Source organism: Clytia hemisphaerica, unplaced genomic scaffold (assembly GCF_902728285.1).
Source record: "Clytia hemisphaerica strain Z4C2 unplaced genomic scaffold, Clytia hemisphaerica genome assembly, whole genome shotgun sequence".
NCBI classification, from domain to species: Eukaryota; Metazoa; Cnidaria; class Hydrozoa; order Leptothecata; family Clytiidae; genus Clytia; species Clytia hemisphaerica.
In genome coordinates this window covers 1,644,347-1,664,507 of record NW_027103770.1, presented here as the reverse complement: position 1 = coordinate 1,664,507, position 20,161 = coordinate 1,644,347, and the positions used below count along the sequence as shown (strand labels likewise).

General features: G+C 35.8%; 1 protein-coding gene across 1 annotated transcript; it reads left to right on the top strand.

Annotated features, from left to right (window-relative positions):
- Positions 1-18,929: 18,929 nt before the first annotated feature.
- LOC136806003 (uncharacterized) lies at positions 18,930-20,132 on the top strand. Its single transcript, XM_067062584.1, has one exon. The coding sequence runs from the start codon at positions 18,930-18,932 to the stop codon at positions 20,130-20,132; it is 1,203 nt and encodes a 400-aa protein (XP_066918685.1).
- Positions 20,133-20,161: the final 29 nt, after the last annotated feature.

Genomic DNA, 20,161 nt, shown 5'->3' with positions numbered 1-20,161 from the left:
AAGGAATTAAAAGAATATTTAAATAGAATAAATTACTTCATTATATTTAATAAAATAATACTGAGACTAATTACAAAAGAATTGAAGTGCGAAGTAGACCAATTCTACCTTCCGCCCCCTGTAACATCACTGCCTAAGCTACACCCCTGTGGCACAGACCCGGTTGAACCCTCTAGACTCTGGATATTCGGCTAAAGTTTCGTCCCTGGTGTGAAAAATACCCTATAATTCAGCCCGATTGGACAATTGACTTTATTTTCATACCCATTTGAAATTCAATGATAAATATTTAAAAAAAAATTCACTCCAAAAATTTTCTATTGCGATTTAACTATTGAGTTCAAAAGCATATTGTTCAAAGTGTCATTGAAAACTATTCAAGATGAAATTAGACACGATACGGCCTTCATAATCAGAGAGTCAATTGAATAAGTTAAAGTCATAGTTAAAGCTGAAATTACGCGCCTTGAGAGTCAGTTGAATAAGTTGTAATCATAGTTAAAGCTGTAGTTACACGTCGCTTTATAAACTTTCGTATTATTACTCCTTGCCATCAAAATGACTGAATTGAAACCAGTGTTCAAAGAAGAAGCAAAAGCTGAAAAATCAGCATTTCGTTTTGTCCAGATGAAGGTACTCCCTTCTAAAAGCGTTGAATCGTTCAAGCTTTTGTTTAATATAATGAGAGATGGCATCTGTAAAATCATCGAGAATAACATTACTAACGTAATGATTAGAAGGGTTTTACTGGATTTCCGCTGGTTGATTAGTCGTCTCTTATCCACGATACTTAGCTCGTCACCTTGGTTTTCTTTCTTTCGGATATGATGTAAGGTAAACCAAACGCATGACAATATTCCTGCGTTCAAACTGATCACAAACGCAGATGCCATATAGCTGACAATCTGAAAATTCAATATATCTTCCTTGCCTACAGTGTAGACTATGAAGAAAACCAGAGTAAAAATTACACTCAGAATATTTTGCAATACCATAATTACAACCATTTTACGACGAGCCATTTTTGTTGATCCTAACGGCCTAACTATTGACCGCACTCTCAGTAAGGATATAGTTAACATTCCAAATCCATCGGCAATGACTGGAAACACAATGAAGGAGATCATAACAGCTTGTTGAAGGCATGTCAAACCACGGACGACACTAAATCCTAACATTGGCATACCAATAAAACCAGTAAGTAAATCAACGCATGAGACATAAACGAATAACTTCTGAACGCGACTTAATCCTTTGTTAGTTTTGAACAACCCAAACATGAATGTAAAATTGGCAGCAATGATAAATGCGGAAAATGCGAAACAAAATATTCCAGCAACTATTTCGAAAGTTTCATCTTCAAGTTCGTAAAGTGTTCGAAAAGATTCAGTTGAGTTGAAATCTAGCACGTACAAATAACAACTGTAGCGGAATTTGAAATAACTCATTGGCGGTAGCTTAGTTCGGTTATTCATTTCAATTTTGTTGGCTTCTAAATGTCACAAAAATGAAGTTTTAATCTCAAAATTTGAAATCGATAAGTGAATTAATAACATTACACGATTAAATAAGAGCATTTATACAGAAAAGAATTAACAGATCACCCGGGAGGAGGTAGCATTTCACACCTAATGTACAAGAAACTCACCTGAGAGGAAAAATTATTCAGGTTATTGTTTTAGGTTTTTCACCCAATATATGACAAGAAGAAAAGTTTTGTCAATTTTCTTTCGAATTCTGTCGTTACACTATTTCTTTTTCAGAAATTGATTTTACACAGCCCCTACGGAAAACCGTAAAACAAGTTTTTAAATTTTTGTATCGCGTCAAATATTCTTTAAAATTATTTCGTGTTTTAAGAAAACCATATCATGAATGAAAACATATACAAAAAATTACTATATAGGCGAGGTCAATTTAATTTGTTGTTTTGTGGGAAAAGCTATTTTATGGGCAGAAACTTTCGCAGGCAGAAACTTTCGCATTTTTCTACCAGGTAAGAAATTAAACCTGAAAAACGCAAAAGTTTTTTTTCGCAAAATATAAATTTTCCTACTCAGTTTTGTACTGTTTGCTAAATTTTTGCTTTTTGACTTTTTGTTATCAAAAAAGGCAAATTTTATATAAATTCGCTAAAGTTTTATCTGTGAAATTTCGGCTAGCACCATAATTCGCAAAATATTTCTGCCGGCGTAACTTTCTGCCCTTAAAGTACCAAAAAAAGAGGGTCAGTTGGTCGGCGAAAAAATAAAAATAAAAGTAGAATTTTAACTATAAGATCTCCTAAAAACAAGACAGCAAAAACAGCTACATCTTGACAAAAATGCGAAAAAAGAAAATAAAAGGCACAAAAAGCTCGAATTCATAGATAGAAAAAAAAAAAAAAAAAATGAACACAAAATTCTCGAAACCTTGGAAAAACTACCAAATTTTTGAAAATTTGGCAGTTTGTAAAGCAATGAAAATAAAAATTATACTACCAAAATTAATTTCAATTTTATTTCGAGTTTTGAAATTTCAGGGTCGGTTAGGCCCGTAAAACAATAATAAAATTGGTCTCACTTAATAATAATTTTACCTTACACCTGTACGGTACAGAGCTGAGACTGCCTTGTAAATTGATTGATTTCTTTAATACGCACACCCAGAATCATCAAAGCTCAATAAATAAATATTTCATCGAAAAAAGCAAGTTAAGATTTAGATAAACAAATAAACGTAATTAAGAGCGCATGATTAGAATAAATAAAAATCAGAAATGAATTTATCATAAGAATATCTCTGTCAAGGAAGAATGATGGCAGAATGACAGATCAACAAAAAAAAACTGAAGAATTATTACTAATGCAGGGTATAAAACAAGCTACTAAATAAAAGAGTTTACGTAATTTGAAAATCTAGGAATTACTCTCGGGTACCTAATAGCCGGGGGGGATTAGAATAAGCGGGGGAGTTAAAATAAGCAGGGAAGTTGGAAAAAATCTCAAAACTTTATAAGCTGTGGAGGGGGGGGGGGGTTGGAATAAAAATGTCCTGAGTGGAAAATTTTTGAAAAGGGAGCTAATACAGCCGAATTACGACAAAAGAGGAAACTTTCAAAAACATTTTCCCAAAAATTAATAAGCCGGGGGTTAGAATGTCCTAGGTGGAAAATTTTCGAAAAATTAATTAGCGGGGGGGGGACGGCTACTAGGTACCCTAGAGTATTACCTTTGGGTGTTTGATAAACTGGGAGGCATAAGTTTGGGATTTCGAAATGAGGCAGTGAGAAAAAAGGCAACTTTTGGAAGATTTGGAATAAGAATATATATTTACTGTACAAAAACATGAACGGGAACAAGGGTGATTAAACTCATCCAAACATTAAGTAGAATTAACTGTAAATTGTCCTTATTATATTTTTATCTTTAGCAATATCACATTACTCATAAGAACAGCCAGCGTTTTCGTTTTGCTTACAAAAATTGCAGCGATGTCGTGACATCAAAGGTTTTGTTTTTAAATAAAAGTGATATCGTTTGCTTAAGGCTTGGGGACACGAGAAGTTTTTTTGGCGTTGGTGCAATACAACATCCCACCAACCTGAAACGCTTTCTCGTGTCTCCACCCCATTTTTTATTTAATAACATTTGTGCTTCTCTCACTTTTGTCCCTGGGACAATGGAGCAAAATTGATTTCTTTGGGTATTTCCCTCACTTTTTGTCCCATGGAATAAAAAAAGAAACCATGAGACACACACTTTGGAGCATGTTGCATTGCACCAGCGCGAGAAAAAAAATTCTCGTGTCCCCAAACCTTTACCCGTAAATTTTAATGACTTTTTCACATTGAATTGACACAGATGTGGAGCAAGATTGGCTAGAAAGAGGAAAAGAAAAACTGTTTTTGCTTATTAAGCATAATACAAACAATAGACAGATACAGTCCCGATATGTAATATGTGTCTGACATGAAACTTATGTAAAAATAAAACCTTTTAGTTTTCGTTATTAAAAGATCGGTAAACAGTGTCTCAAGTGTTTGTATGTAATGAAGTTTGAAAAACTATGGAGCGCCAAAGTGGAAATAAATACTATCTTTTAAAACTACACTATCTTTGTTAAAACGACTTTAACTTTTTTTTCAAAAAGATACTTTCTTTGTTAAGCCGATTGCGATAATATTTTTTGAAACCGATACTATCTTTTTTTAAATGATATAATTTGCTTTATATAGCTAACAAAAAAGTCAAAAATTTTGCCTTAGACATCGAAAGATTTAAGGGTTGTTTTTAAGCTACCCAAGGTCCCTTAAAGGATTGGGCTCTTCCAGAAAAAATTTAAATATGGGGGGATGGTACCCCCGGATATTGTGAATTCTGATCCCCTAGACAACGGATCTCACCCCCGGACAAGCATCAGCTGACCCCCCGAACATTCAAAATCACCCCTAATTAGCAAATATATGAGGGAAACGTTAATTAAAGTCTGTCCAGATATAATTGGCAGTGGAAACAAGAATGCCTGTAACTTTTGACATTTAAATATAATTATGGACATTTTTTGCTTGTTTTAGAGAATTAAGATCCCTATATTTAAATTTGCGATTGCAAAAAATGAGCTTTTTTTCTACTTATGCTATAACGTTCATTTTTACACCAGTGGTAGTTCAACTTTAGGTTAAGAAGTTTGTTAAATTTCAAGGCAAACAGAAAAGTCCTTCGGAAGATATGGGACCCGAAATACCCCTTGGTAGCACTTTTCTGTGAAATATCAAATCTCGGTGACCAGGGCGATCGATCGATTATTTTCCATCTTCTATATATGATTTAGTTTTAAAAAGAAATCCTAAATGGATAAACCCTTAGAATTAAAAAACAAATTATCAAAAGATTATTGATACCTAGGTTAAAACTGAACTTTATCGTCTGTCAAGAAATCTGCTTGACAGCTCAATTTTCCAAAGAAAAATGGAGAGAAGTAGACGAGCAACTAGTCTGTTAATTAATCATGTGATAGGGCGGGAACATAAAGAGGGTATGGTCGTTTGCTAAAATAGAAACTGCGTAGGAAAACGAGCAAAAGTTGGTGAGAGGTTGCTGATTAACAAAGCAAAGTTTTCAGCCCTTGCCACTGACAAAATTTCTTCCTTTACTTACCTAACTCCCACGCTCACTTTTCCCGCGTGATATCATCTCACCCCGACTGGTGTACCAGTCTAGGAGAGAAGACGGCTCTACCAGCCGAATCGATAAAAACAAGGGTTGAAATCTTCATGAGTTGGGCTTGCTATAAGATATCTTTTAAATTTGATTTAAAGTGTGTCTCAAAAGTATGTCAGCACTTTTTTAACAATTTCTCAGCACCCATTTTAATGGTATGTTTTTAAAAAGTGATTCACCGTTGTAAATATCTTTTCAAGTAGAATAACCTAAAAGAACAGACTTCGGGATCTTTTGGTAACCAAAATTTCGGGGCTGAAGTCATATTTGGATGATTTGTTTAAAAAGGAATTAAAAGAATATTTAAATAGAATAAATTACTTGATTATATTTAATAAAATAATACTGAGACTAATTACAAAAGAATTGAAGTGCGAAGTAGACCAATTCTATCTTCCGCCCCCTGTAACATCACTGCCTAAGCTACACCCCTGTGGCACAGACCCGGTTGAACCCTCTACACTCTGGATATTCGGCTAAAGTTTCGTCCCTGGTGTGAAAAATACCCTACAATTCAGCCCGATTGGACAATTGACTTTATTTTCATACCCATTTGAAATTCAATGATAAAAAAAAATTTCACTCCAAAAATTTTCTATTGCGATTTAACTATTGAGTTCAAAAGTATATTGTTCAAAGTGTCATTGAAAACTATTCAAGATGAAATTAGACACGATACGGCCTTCATAATCAGAGAGTCAATTGAATAAGTTAAAGTCATAGTTAAAGCTGTAGTTACACGCCTTGAGAGTCAGTTGAATAAGTTGTAATCATAGTTAAAGCTGTAGTTACACGTCGCTTTATAAACTTTCGTATTTTATTACTCCTTGCCATCAAAATGACTGAATTAAAACCAGTGTTCAGAGAAGAAGCAAAAGCTGAAAAATCAGCATTTCGTTTTGTCCAGATGAAGGTACTCCCTTCTAAAAGCGTTGAATCGTTCAAGCTTTTGTTTAATATAATGAGAGATGGCATCTGTAAAATCATCGAGAATAACATTACTAACGTAATGATTAGAAGGGTTTTACTGGATTTCCGCTGGTTGATTAGTCGTCTCTTATCCACGATACTTAGCTCGTCACCTTGGTTTTCTTTCTTTCGGATATGATGTAAGGTAAACCAAACGCATGACAATATTCCTGCGTTCAAACTGATCACAAACGCAGATGCCATATAGCTGACAATCTGAAAATTCAATATATCTTCCTTGCCTACAGTGTAGACTATGAAGAAAACCAGAGTAAAAATTACACTCAGAATATTTTGCAATACCATAATTGCAACCATTTTACGACGAGCCATTTTTGTTGATCCTAACGGCCTAACTATTGACCGCACTCTCAGTAAGGATATAGTTAACATTCCAAATCCATCGGCAATGACTGGAAACACAATGAAGGAGATCATAACAGCTTGTTGAAAGCATGTCAAACCACGGATAACACTAAATCCTAGCATTGGCATACCAATAAAACCAGTAAGTAAATCAACGCATGAGACATAAACGAATAACTTCTGAACGCGACTTAATCCTTTGTTAGTTTTGAACAACCCAAACATGAATGTAAAATTGGCAGCAATGATGAATGCGGAAAATGCGAAACAAAATATTCCAGCAACTATTTCGAAAGATTCATCTTCAAGTTCGTAAAGTGTTCGAAAAGATTCAGTTGAGTTGAAATCTAGCACGTACAAATAACAACTGTAGCGGAATTTGAAATAACTCATTGGCGGTAGCTTAGTTCGGTTATCCATTTCAATTTTGTTAGCTTCTGAAAGTCACAAAAATGGAGTTTTAATCTAAAAATCTACGTTTCGATATTCTGTATTTGATAAATGTATACACCTTTTCCACCATAGTCGCGCGGTCAGGCGTGCGCCACTTTCTTATTCAATTTACCAACCTAATCTCGATCAAACCCTTTTTTTACATTTTTTTCTATTGTCTTTAGGTGAAGAAAAGACTGGAACCGTTTTAGGGTGGTAAAACGGACAAAAAAATATCCGCGATGAAATTGGCGGTTACGGTTGAAAAGGTGTATTGAAGAGTTAAGAGTTGAATAATTAATAAAAAACTTTTAAATATCTAGCCCTTCTCTGGCCCAAGTTGGCGATGAATCATATCTTTTCCCAAATCGCTGATTGACAATGCATTCAGCAAAATACTTCTTATCGTCAGAGCTAAGGTAGCGCATAATTCTAAGCTCGTTATTTGATTGGTTTAGAAATATCGCGTAATGACTTGGGAATCCCCCCTATAATACATCAAAAGAGATTTTCCATTGACTGAGAGGAAAAATTGTTCAGGTTCCCAGGTGTGAAATGTACTTTTCCCACGCACCCGGGTGATTTATTCAATTTTTCCTGTTTTAGGTTTTTCACGTTATAGGACAATAAGAAAAGTTTTGCCAATTTTTTTTCGAATTCTGTCGTTACACTATTTCTTTTTCGGAAATTGATTTTACACAGCCCCTACGAAAAACCGTAAAAAGTTTTTTAATTTTTGTATCGCGTCAAATATTCTTTGAAATTATTTAATTATTTGTTTTAAGAAAACCATATCATGAATGAAAACGTATACCACAAATTACTAGTATAGCAATCGCCCAAACATCTTAACAAATCCAACTCGGATGTTTAAGAGACACTCACTCACTTCCGGTCTTACGTTCGATTTACCAAAAATTACTATATAAGCGAGGCCAATTTAATTTGTTGTTTTATGGGGCAAGCTATCCAAAAAAGAGGGTCAATCGGTTGGCGAAAAATAAAAATAAAAGTAGAATTTCACCTATAAAATCTCCTAAAAAGACAGCAAACACTACTACATCTTGACAAAAATGCGAAAAATAAAATAAAAAGACACACCAACATTTTGAAAATTTGGCAGTCTGCAAAGCAATGAAAATAAAAATTATACTACCAAAATTAATTTCAATTTTATTTCGAGTTTTGAAATTTCAGGGTCGGTTGGGCCCGTAAAACAATCAAATTGGTCTCACTTAACAATAATTTTACCTTACACCTGAGCTTACACAGAGCTGAGACCGCCTTGTAAACTGATTGATTTCTTTAATACGCACACCCAGAATCATCAAAGCTCAAAATAGAATAAATAAATACATACTTTTCATCGAAAAAGCAAATTAAGATTTAGATAAATAAATAAACGTAATTAAGAGCGCATGATTAGAATAAATAAAAATCAGAAATGAATTTATAATAAGAATATCTCTGTCATGGAAGAATGATAGTAGAATGACAGATCAACAAAAAAAACTGAAGAATTATTACTAATGCAGGGTATAAAACAGGCTACTAAATAAAAGAGTTTACGTAATTTGAAAATAGGAACTATGTACCTTTGGGTGCTTGATAAACTGGTAGGCATAAGTTTGGGATTTTGAAATGAGGCAGTGAGAAAAAAGGCAACTTTTGGTAGATTTGGAATGAGAATAAATATTTACTGTGCAAAAACATGAACGTGAACAAGGGAACAAGGATGATTAAACCCATCCAAACTCCAAGATCAAGTAGAATTAACTGTAAATTATTATATTTTTATCTTTAGCAATATCACATTACTCATAAGAACAGCCAGCGTTTTCGTTTTGCTTACAAAAATTGCAGCGATGTCGTGACATCAAAGGTTTTGTTTTTAAATAAAAGTGATATCGTTTGCTTAAGGCTTGGGGACACGAGAAGTTTTTTTCGCGTTGGTGCAATACAACATCCCACCAACCTGAAACGCTTTCTCGTGTCTCCACCCCATTTTTTATTTAATAACATTTGTGCTTCTCTCACTTTTGTCCCTGGGACAATGGAGCAAAATTGATTTTTTTGGGTATTTCACTCACTTTCAGTCCCATGGAATAAAAAAAGAAACCATGAGACACACACTTTTTTCTTGTGTTGGTGGGATGGAGCATGTTGCATTGCACCAGCGCGAAAAAAAATTCTCGTGTCCCCAAACCTTTACTCATAAATTTTAATCACTTTTTCACATTGAATTGACACAGATGTGGAGCAAGATTGGCTAGAAAGAGGAAAAGAAAAACTGTTTTTGCTTATTAAGCATAATATAAACAATAGACAGACACAGTCCCGATATGTAATATGTGTCTGACATGAAACTTATGTAAAAATAAAACCTTTTAGTTTTCGTTATTAAAAGATCGGTAAACAGTGTCTCAAGTGTTTGTATGTAAATGAAGTTTGAAAAACTATGGAGCGCCAAAGTGGAAGTAAATACTATCTTTTAAAACTACACTATCTTTGTTAAAACAACTAACTTTTTTTTCAAAAAGATACTTTCTTTGTTAAGCCGATAGCGATAACAAAAAAGTCAAAAATTCGATTTGCCTTAGACATCGAAAGATTTAAGGGTTGTTTTTAAGCTACCCAAGGTCCCTTAAAGGATTGGGCTCTTCCAGAAAAAAAATTGAATATGGGGGGGGATGGTACCCCCGGATATTGTGAATTCTGATTCCCCGGACAACGGATCTCACCCCCGGACAAGCATCAGCTGATCCCCCGAACATTCAAAATCACCCCTAATTAGAGCAAGTTTTCCCCTAAAACAAGGCAAATTTTGCAGATTTTTCACTACTCCCGGACGAAATATCCAATCTAAAATTATCCTCCACCCTCCATGTACTTTCTGGAAAGATCTTATTTATAGCAATGACAAAAACTTTCTACTACCTGTTCTACATAATCCCTTATTAATATACGTAGATTATCAAAAATGTTCATTGAAACCTGACCCTAAAGAGAGGTTAAATTTTGGTGGAAAAGTGACCCATACCCATATCACTTTTCAATTTTTCACGTTCTCAAACTGTCCCAAAATCAAAAATTTTACAAGTACAATTTCATAAATTCTGTTTCAAATATATGAAAAGTCAATATATCCATGAGATGAATCAATGAATGAAACGTTTTCATTTGAACAAGTTGGACGTTAAAATTAAAACTTTGCTGAAAGTTTAATGAAGCAAATATCTAAGGGAAACGTTAATTAGTCCATTACCCCTTAGTGTATTTGTATATTACTTTTTATAACTAAACCGCTTTTATTTTACAAGTTATCTAAACTAACTTCTCGCAATAGTCTATACAATAGACAGCTCCAGATTTTTAGGCCTTACTCTTGAGTAGTAGTAGGAGTAGGAGTACGATTAGGAGTTTTATTCTTGCTACACGTAAGTCATTTTTCTAGCAGAAACACCCGAAAAAATGCGGGATTTGCCTAAAAAATAGAAACAAGGAGGTCAAAATCCGGCTTTTTTCGGGTGCTTCCGTTGAAAATATGACGTCATCTTGACTCCCTAACCTACTTCTCGCCTGCACGCGATAGAAAAAATGAAATTGTATGAAATCATATTTTTGTCCAAATTGTAATAATGCTCAGTCAATTTTAAAGGGGTAAGGGAAATTGGGCTCTTTCAGAAAAAAATTGTATATTGGAGGGGAGGTTGAGGACAAAGTGACTTTTGGCTCCCGGACAACAGGTTTACCACCCTACTTATAAGGAAATAAACCTCTACAGAACAGACCAAGTGCGATCCTAGGAGGGGGTACTAGGTTTGGGGGTTACTAGGGTCGAGGGATGCCAGACATGTTAGCCCTGATCCTTAAAGAGGCTGGTGACTCAGAAAGAGACGTTTTCAAATTATTCTACTTTTATGAATTTGCCTTTGACTTGCTAGGATAAAAAATTAACTCTTTGGAGGCTTTTTCTATTGTTTGTTTGGTACTAGACAAAATTAAAAACCAACCCTTGCGAAAGAGAGAGAGATAAGATAATAAATAACAAAGACACGACGAAGACGCATGAAATGTGACGCCTACGGCATTATATGTTTTGAATAGAACGTGTTACACAAAATACCAGAGAACTGCAATCCTTGAAAAAAATAAAACAACTTTTTTAAAAATGAAGAAGAAAAAATGGACTTTTCATTCTTTGATTCCAGAAACTTCATTTTGTGCTTTGAAAATAAGTCATTGTGACATCTTATTACACTTGCACAAAGCTCATATCAACTTCATTCTATAAAAGTATAAATCTGTAATCTGTCGTGTACTAAACTATCTTCGCTTTCTGATTTGAATGTTGGCGCTTCACCGTCAAAATCATTAAAGACAAAAAAGTAGTTGAGTAGTTGAGCTCCAGCTTCTGGACTAGAAATTGGCATGGTAAAATCTAGCAAACTTTAAGCTTTGAAGAAATGATAAGAAATGATCTTTGAGATTAAATTTGGCTAAATTTGCCAAAAAATTTTCAAAAACTCGATGCAATAAACCTTCTAAAAATATATTAGGAAAAGCTGGTTAGGCATACAGGCTTTGGTCAAGATAGAATTTTGGGATTTATTTACCACTTTGTCACTCAAATTTTCCCACCAGCTACAGCTACAAATTGACTTAAAACAGCAGAAGAATCAATATTATACATTATCGATTAATGGCCCTTTTAGCAAATCAAACACAATGACTCCCTCGTAACTACTTTAAGCCATTTTTAAATTGGATTTGCCAGTTGAATTCATCCAAAAGGCTTTATAAGATATTTTATTAAGATATTCACAAATAATAACTTTATATGCCATATATTAAAGCCTTTTTTTGAAAAGCTATGCATGCTGGTTCTTGGAATGCGCATTAATCGCATTTTCTATAATGCCCTACTGCTATTCTTAAAGTAGTTTTTGATATTGTTTAAACTGTCGACCCTCCTACACTGAGTCATATGCCAAGGACTTCTCCCACATGAATAAATTCTCTGTATTTCTCAATTGTTTTGGATTTCTTAGATAATATATCTCAGGCATTTTACAAAGGGTATGGTATGTTATTGTGAAAAAAGGAACATATCTATCTGTGGCAAATCCCAATCATTCATAAGTTTTTAGATTTTTAAGAAAAAAATTGTCGATCATAGTTCTATCCAAGTTCAATTGAGGTTCGATCAGTTCAATAGACCTTTTGCTAATCAGGATGAAAGATTCCGGATAATTGACAATAAGAATCTCAGTGGGGAAATGGGAATCTTATACAACACAATAGTACCACTGGAGTTTTTAAATTATTCAACATGATACTCCTGATTAGCAAAAAGGTCTATTAATAAATTATTCAACATGATACTCCTGATTAGCAAAAAGGTCTATTAAGATCAATGTTTAATTGAAGCTTGGTATAGTTTGATTTATTACCTTGTGGTTTAGTGGCCGTCCACTCTAAAGCCAATATCTATCCCATCGGATGGGAAAAGCTGGAGCGTTTACATACATACCAAACTCATCAAACACAAATCAATCTTCATCGGACAAAACTGTCATCAAACTTATATAAATTGATCAAAAAAATTTGTAAGATAAAATTCGATATACGTGTTTGATCAAGTAATCGAACAGCTATCGTTCAATTTTGTTCGATAGTTCGAAAATCAGTTTTATAGGGTACTTGATACTGAGAGTTGGCGGCTAAATTATAGAATTACCACTTATAAATACCACAATAATGAAGGTTACCTTAACCAATGTTTCCTTTCTCTTAACCTTTGTAACCTACACAGTCTACTTCTAAACAGGGGCCGCGACTCCACTTAGAAAGTGATAGGGCCATGATATACCGACGAAAGAGGCGCCTCAATGGTTGGCGTCGATGGGCGACTAGATCGCCTAAAACAGGTTTGTTTTAACGTTAATATTAACAGAATTTGACTTGATTAGTAAATTTCTTTTTTACTTTGAAAAAATGTGGTCGGGCCAAGGACCGGGTGCCCTCCTCCCCCCCCCTGGTGCCGCGGCCCCTGTTCTAAAATAAACGAGAGCGGATTTGAACTCCCTGATCGCTAAGACTCTCTAAGCAAAGAAAAATAGTTTCCATCAGTGATCTGGCCTTCCAATTATTCCTATCTCTAAAGAAGGGTGTCAAAATTAGAAGGGGGGCTGGTCAACATTAGGCCAGCTTACGGTAGAGTTCAGTGATATTGTTGAACATTCAATTGACATGATTTCTTCTAGGAAATACTTGCTAAAACTGACTGTTTAGCACAACTGGTTTCACTGTCAACAAATATGGTGAAAAAGGAAATAAAGATCATACCTGCTGGTTGTGTTGTGTAGCTAGAGTGCTAGACCTAGAGTGTGGTGAAAAATTAACTCTTTGTACTATATATATACTAAGTTCATTAAAAAGTTCTCACGATGAATGTTTACAAAAGCTTGGTTACACTTCTTGCACTAGCGTATTTAATTATTAAGAAAAGCACTCCTTTTATCTTTTTAGTGAGTCCACTTTTAGAATATTGCCCGTAGTACGCCCACAACCAAACACCTACGCCATAATCTTCGCCGCAAAAAAATTCTCCCCCACCGCCGCCGTCCGCCACAGAAAGGCTATCGTTATACTTTCGCTATGCGAAATTAACAAGAGAAAAAGAGATTTAACATCCCTAAAATTTGCTTGCCTAAAAGATTTCACGCAAATCAAATAAAACATTCCTAACATTAATTCAATTCAGAAACACCACTTCAACTTGGAGAAAAGTAGATTTAATTTAAATAAAAATTATTTATTATATATTTTTCCTTTTTTGGCGACATGCCTTTAAAAACTGAAACCATCGTCATATGGTTCAATTGATATCAGGCTTAAAAGAAAACAAGACAGAACATAATGCGTACCAATTTACTTTTCAGCAAAAAATACAAAATCAAAACCACACATAAGTTAGACTACCAGCAAAGTTTTCTTATCTAAAAATGAAAATAGGAGCATAGCATATGTACACATCCTTCCGGAACCAGATAGAAACAACTTGAGATACACATTTTTTTTAATAAGAACATCCAAAGTTTTTGAAGTCTCCAGATAATCTTAACTTTTTTTCATTTCAAGCCTAAAAAAGATGTTCTTAACATGTGCTTGTTTTTCTATATGCTTTTTGTCCATCTTCCTAAAATAGTCGGGTGTTATAGAGTCCTCAAAGCCTTAAAATGTTCTTAACTTGTTTTTTGATATTAATTTGGCCATTGTTCTTATATAAAAAAAGTCTTCACGGAAACAAAGTGCGAGTATAATAGACCTGATCGAGGGGTAAATCACTCGAAAAATTATCGTACACCTCTACAAAAAGTCAAAAAAAAGTCAAAAAAAAAGTCAAAAAGTCAAAGAAAAAGTCAAAAAAAAAGTCAAAAAGTCAAAGAAAAAGTCAAAAATTCTTAGAAAAAAGTCAAACAGTCAAATAAAAGTAAAAAAAAAGTCTTGAAAAAGTCAAAAAATTTCTTGAATGGGCGGATGGGTAGAGCAAAAGTTATGGGCGGTGGGCGTTTTTGTCGGGAAAAAGTCAAAATGGAAGTTTGAAAAAAGTCAAAAAAAAGTCAAAAGGTCAAAAAAAAGTCAAAAAGTCAAATGAAAATTCAAAAAGTCAAAAAGTATCCTACACCTTTTTTCAAGTGATTTACCCCTCGGACCTGATGTCATGATGTTAATTTTAATAACCTTTGAAAAAACTTTTTCACTGTTGGTCTAAAAATAGTTTTTCGACAAAAAATTTGTATTGGTAAATGGTATTGTATTTGTACCTCTAAGGGCTTATTGAAAGAGAGGTTCTGAATTTTAATTGAAAAAAAGTTCTAACTTTTCCATTGTTGCATCTTTAAAGCGGTTTGAACGAATTAAAATAATAATTAACATGGACTTTCAGCCTCTCCCCAAAATTTCTAAAGGGCTAGTTGTCAGAGGGGAGCTCAAATTTAGCAATTTGATAGTTTTACAATACCTAGCAGATCTGATAGAGACTCTGGAAGCTATTTCCCAGTATTCTTCAAATTGAATAGTGCTTTGACTCTTTCTACTGCCTCTATAGTGCGCTTCTTATAGCTTTTAAAGCCATCAATGATTTCAAATAGTGATATGCAAGTATTTTGTAAGGAACACATTTTTAGGGAACTTGAGGCTAAAAATGGACCGAAATTAAAGAATTACTAAGGAACTTCCCTGGCTGAGAATAAGAAAACAAGTTAAGGAACACTAGGAGTTAAAATTTGCACACATTTTTACAAAAACCTAAACAAAAAAATGTAAGATAAATTCAATATATTTTCTCAGAATTTTCATTTTATATTATAATTTTCATATTTCGTAGGTTTGGTAGCTTTGTTTACATTTTTAGGTTAGCATATTTGTTTTGATTTTGACATGATGACATCATCACTTTTTGGTGCACATTTGGTGACTTTTCACACCAGACCACAGTCATGCCTCACTTTTTTGACCACCCACTTTTTGAGCATAGTCAGTTGACATCTGACATTGGTCAAGTCAGGATGTCACTACTCAAACATTAAATTTGATTTACATGTCAAAGAATTCTTTTGAATGTTCACTCAGCTATCAGTATAGCCATATTTGATTCACTCACTCTCAGCAAGATTCCATATGGCAGCTGGTAAGCTTTCTTGTTTGCTTTTGCTTCTCATTCCTTTGTTTTCATCCAGGTGTGTCTTTGCCTCAAGTCACTTTAGGTTTAGGTCAGCACATGGTCCTGGCGGCCATCTTGGATTTCATTTTTTAGTTTTTAGTTACTCAAACTTTTTCAATTTCAATTATTCAATCAAGCCTTATTTTTCAATTACTTTTTGCTTAATCAATCAATATGAACTCAATACTTAGTCAATTTTTCATACTTAGTCATTTTCACGCATTGTCATATTTTCAGTTTATTTATTAGTCATTCAATTTTGTATTTCAGTTTGAACGCTACGCTCAAGAATCAGTAAAAAGTTACAAATCGTTGCTTTGTCAACTCACATATTATCTTGCCAAACTTCAATTCGACCACATTCAAACAGATATCATATTCAAACCGACTTCTGTTCACCGCATGTATCACTGACGTTCCATGACAGACCGCCCAAGACGCAATATCCAGCGATTCGACTTTGCGATTTACGGATCAGACGGTCGAAAGGTACCACCACCACTTGATGATAACATGTCCAGTCAGTCACAAAGTACATCAGACCAAACTATCAAGATGGAGCAACCTCCAGACAGAGATAGATTATCTACACCTCATTCAGTCGAAACCGACCAACAATTACTTACTACAACCGATTTAAACGCATCTCAAGAGGATGAATCTCCTGACTCTGCGTCTCAAGCGTCTGCAACTCCTGATGAGATTAAAGACCTCCCTAAGGAACAACCACCGGCAGCGGACCCATCAACTCCATCTAGACGGATCAAACCGTTGACCGAGACACCACCGTCTGCCAAGAGAGACATCAAACTTCAACTCAATCAAGTATACATACTACAATCTGATATTGAACTTTGTTTAGATGAGGTAACTGACTTGATTGATGAACACTCAATCCATAATGCTTCAATCAAAGACACTGAAAGTATCCTTACCGAACTGAAAGAGCTACGAAAGGGACTCCGTGCAAATGTCAAAACTTTCTCGAAATTAGCTCCCGACGAGTATAAATCGATTCAGCCGAGTATCCAAAATGTATTCGATCTCATCAAAGACTTCATTGTAGCAGCGAAAAGTCACATCGACGAGGCCAACGCCACACTCTCAAACACTGTTGTTGAATCAACCAATTTTAAAAACGAACTAGAAGCAATGATGTTCTCCGCAAATGATATTGTAGATCATATTAGTGAACTAAAATTGTCTCTTGATATTGACATCACCAAATTTGATGACTCAGAACTTTTGCAATGTAAAACTGAATTACCGATCTTCGACAAAAAGTTATCCACCATTGCTGACAGGTATGAGAGACTCATTAAATTTCCTGTTATGAACATCGAACTTTCAAAATTAATTGCAAATATTGGTGTATCTTACAAGAGTGTAAAAGCCAAGAAGTCTTCAATAGCTTCAAAGATCAAATCAGCAATCGAATCGAGAGAAGTAATGAAATTCAAATCTTTCGACGAAGCCAAACTCGGAATCGACTTGCAAAAATTCTCTGGTTACGATTCCAACACAGACATTTACACCTTCAGATCCGACTTTGAGAAGATCAACTTGCGCAACACTCCAAAACTTCTACTTGCAGATCTTCTTATCAACAATTATCTATCTGAACCTGCACTGTCGCTGGTCAAGGGTATGACAGACATCAACTTAATTTGGAAACGACTCATCCACGCGTACGGCAACATAAAGGTTCTACTCACCAAGAAACTCAAGGAACTTAAAAGCCTCGACTCTGTCTCCAAATCTAAGGATCCAACAAAGATTATGTCGTTCATCACTCAACTTATCAACACCATCAAGGACTTGGTCAGCTTGGCCAAGACTCACGATATAGAAAACAACCTCTATTTTGGTGATGGCTTGAACAACATCTACGCTCTACTCGGTGACGCAAGATGCACACGATGGTTTTCCTCAGTCTGCGACCTCGACCTGAATGAAAAACAACAATGGAGTCATCTCATCGACTTCCTCGAAAAGGAGGTCAAAGTACAACAACAACGTGCATTGGTCAATCTTCAAGAGGACAAGCCACCAAAGAAACCATCTCTTCCACGAGGGAGTGGAGGATATCACACACCATCACCAAATCCTCCACCATCAACTGGACCATCAACTGGACCATCAACTGGACCATCAACTGGATCATCTCAATCAAAATGCTACTTCTGTGATGGCGATTGTAAAGACCAACACGTGCCAACCAAGGGGCCAGGAGGTTCCATGGTGATCCAATACTTTGCTTGTAAAGATTTCACAGACAAAACTCCAGCTGAACGGTTATCAACACTTTGGAAGAAAGGACTTTGTCACCAATGCCTCCTACCAGGGGCAAAACGTCAAGACTTGAAGCATAAGAATGGTCAATGCCAACATGACTTCATATGCAAACATCCATCTCATCAGCAATATACCGTGAAACACCATGTGCTTGTATGTGAGGAGCACAAAGCAACACAAGAAAACGAAGAGCTTCTCAACAAGTTCAAATCCAGATTCATTAACCGGAATCCTTCACTACAAAGCTTCTCACGTGACATTCAACTATCATTCTTCACAGCCAATGGCGCCGAGCAGCCAAGCGTGGTTGGTATTTATCTACTTCAACAAATCACTGTCAACAATCAAACCTTTACCATCTTCTTCGACAATGGCTGCAGCGATTTTGTAATCACGAAAGATGCTGTCGAAAGACTTGGACGACATGCAACCAAGGTTGGTGATGGAAGCTTTCAGATCAGTGGTATCGGAGGAGCAACAACATCGTCAAACCATGGCGTCTACACAGTCAACATCCCACTTGCAAATGGTCAGCTCGCAACAATGACAGGAGTTTGTCTCGACAAACTGACACAAACGTTCCCTACGTATCAACTTGGCGAAGCGGAATCAACAATTCGTCAAGCATTTCATGAAAATCCATCATACCTACCCAGACTTCCAAAATCAGTTGGAGGTGATGTTGACATGATGATAGGTATGGAGTATTTTAAATTTCACCCACACACATCATCTTCAGACTGGCAAATGGTCTATCAATCTTTGAATCCGTCTTCAAGGGTGCTGACGGTAGTCTCGGCATCATTGGGGGACCACATCAGTCATTTGCTGAAAGTCACAGACAACATTTTGGGCAATTCAACACCTCGACATTCAAATCAAATCTCAGTTACCAATCATTGGTCGCCTTTGATACGTCATGCTTCCATATCAACTCAATGAAGAACTTTGAAGCTTCAGAGAACGTTGGATCAGAAATTACTTACAGATGTGTCACATGTCGTGACTGCAAGGCATGTAAGAGCCATATCGAAGACATCAGCATCAAAGAGGAAGTGGAGCAAGATCTTATCAAGAAATCCATCACTATCAATACAGAATCAAAAGTTGTTACCGCCAAACTGCCGTTCATCCACGAGCCATCAATTAAGCTATCGTCAAACGAAGACAAAGCGCTCAAAATTTACTATCAACAACTTCGAAAGCTGAACAAGGCAGAAAACTTAACCGACAAACAAGACATCATCCTATCCGAAAAGAAGATGCAAGACCTTGGGTATGTAGATTATGTCGAAAATCTCCCAGAATCAGTCCAACAATCATTGTCAAATCAACTTCATCACTTCATACCTTGGAGAGCAGTATGGAAACCAAACTCTGTCAGCACTCCTTGTCGCGTTGTGTTTGACGCATCAAGTCCAACTCCAACTGGCAATTCACTGAATGACATCTTAGCAAAGGGCATCAACAGTTTGAACCGATTACAAGACATTGCTCTTCGCTGGAGGATCCATGCTTCCGCATTCACGACAGATGTTCGCAAAATGTATAACACGATTCGATTGGATGTTAGCCACTGGCAATATCAACGCTACTTATGGCAAGAAAATTTATCTTTTGACGAACGTCCAAAACAAAAGGTAATCAAGACCTTAATATATGGAGTACGATCAAGCGGCAACCAAGCGGAATATGCACTCCGAGAAGTCGCAAAATTATCATCCAACCAGTTTCCAGAAGCTGCTGAAATTGTCCACAATGATATGTATGTGGATGATTGTGTCAGCGGTGAGTCGTCCAAGAAACTCGCCATTCAGCGTACACAGGAATTGGAAACAATCAGCAACGGAGGAGGATTCATGATCAAAGGAGTTGTCATTTCAGGTGAAGACCCACCAACATCAATGAGTGATGATGGCAGCTCAGTCTTTGTGGCTGGTATGAAATGGTGGCCTAAGGAAGATCAGCTATCCATCCATATTCCTCCAATGAATTTCTCAGCCAAGAAGAGGGGTAAGAAATCAACATTACGTCTCAATCAGATTCCAGACAAGCTCACCCGAAGGCATTGTGTATCACGCACCGGTGAAATGAAATCTTTGATCTACTCGGATTACTCTGTCCGATCACTGCATCACTGAAGCTTGACTTACACCAACTCGTCACAAGA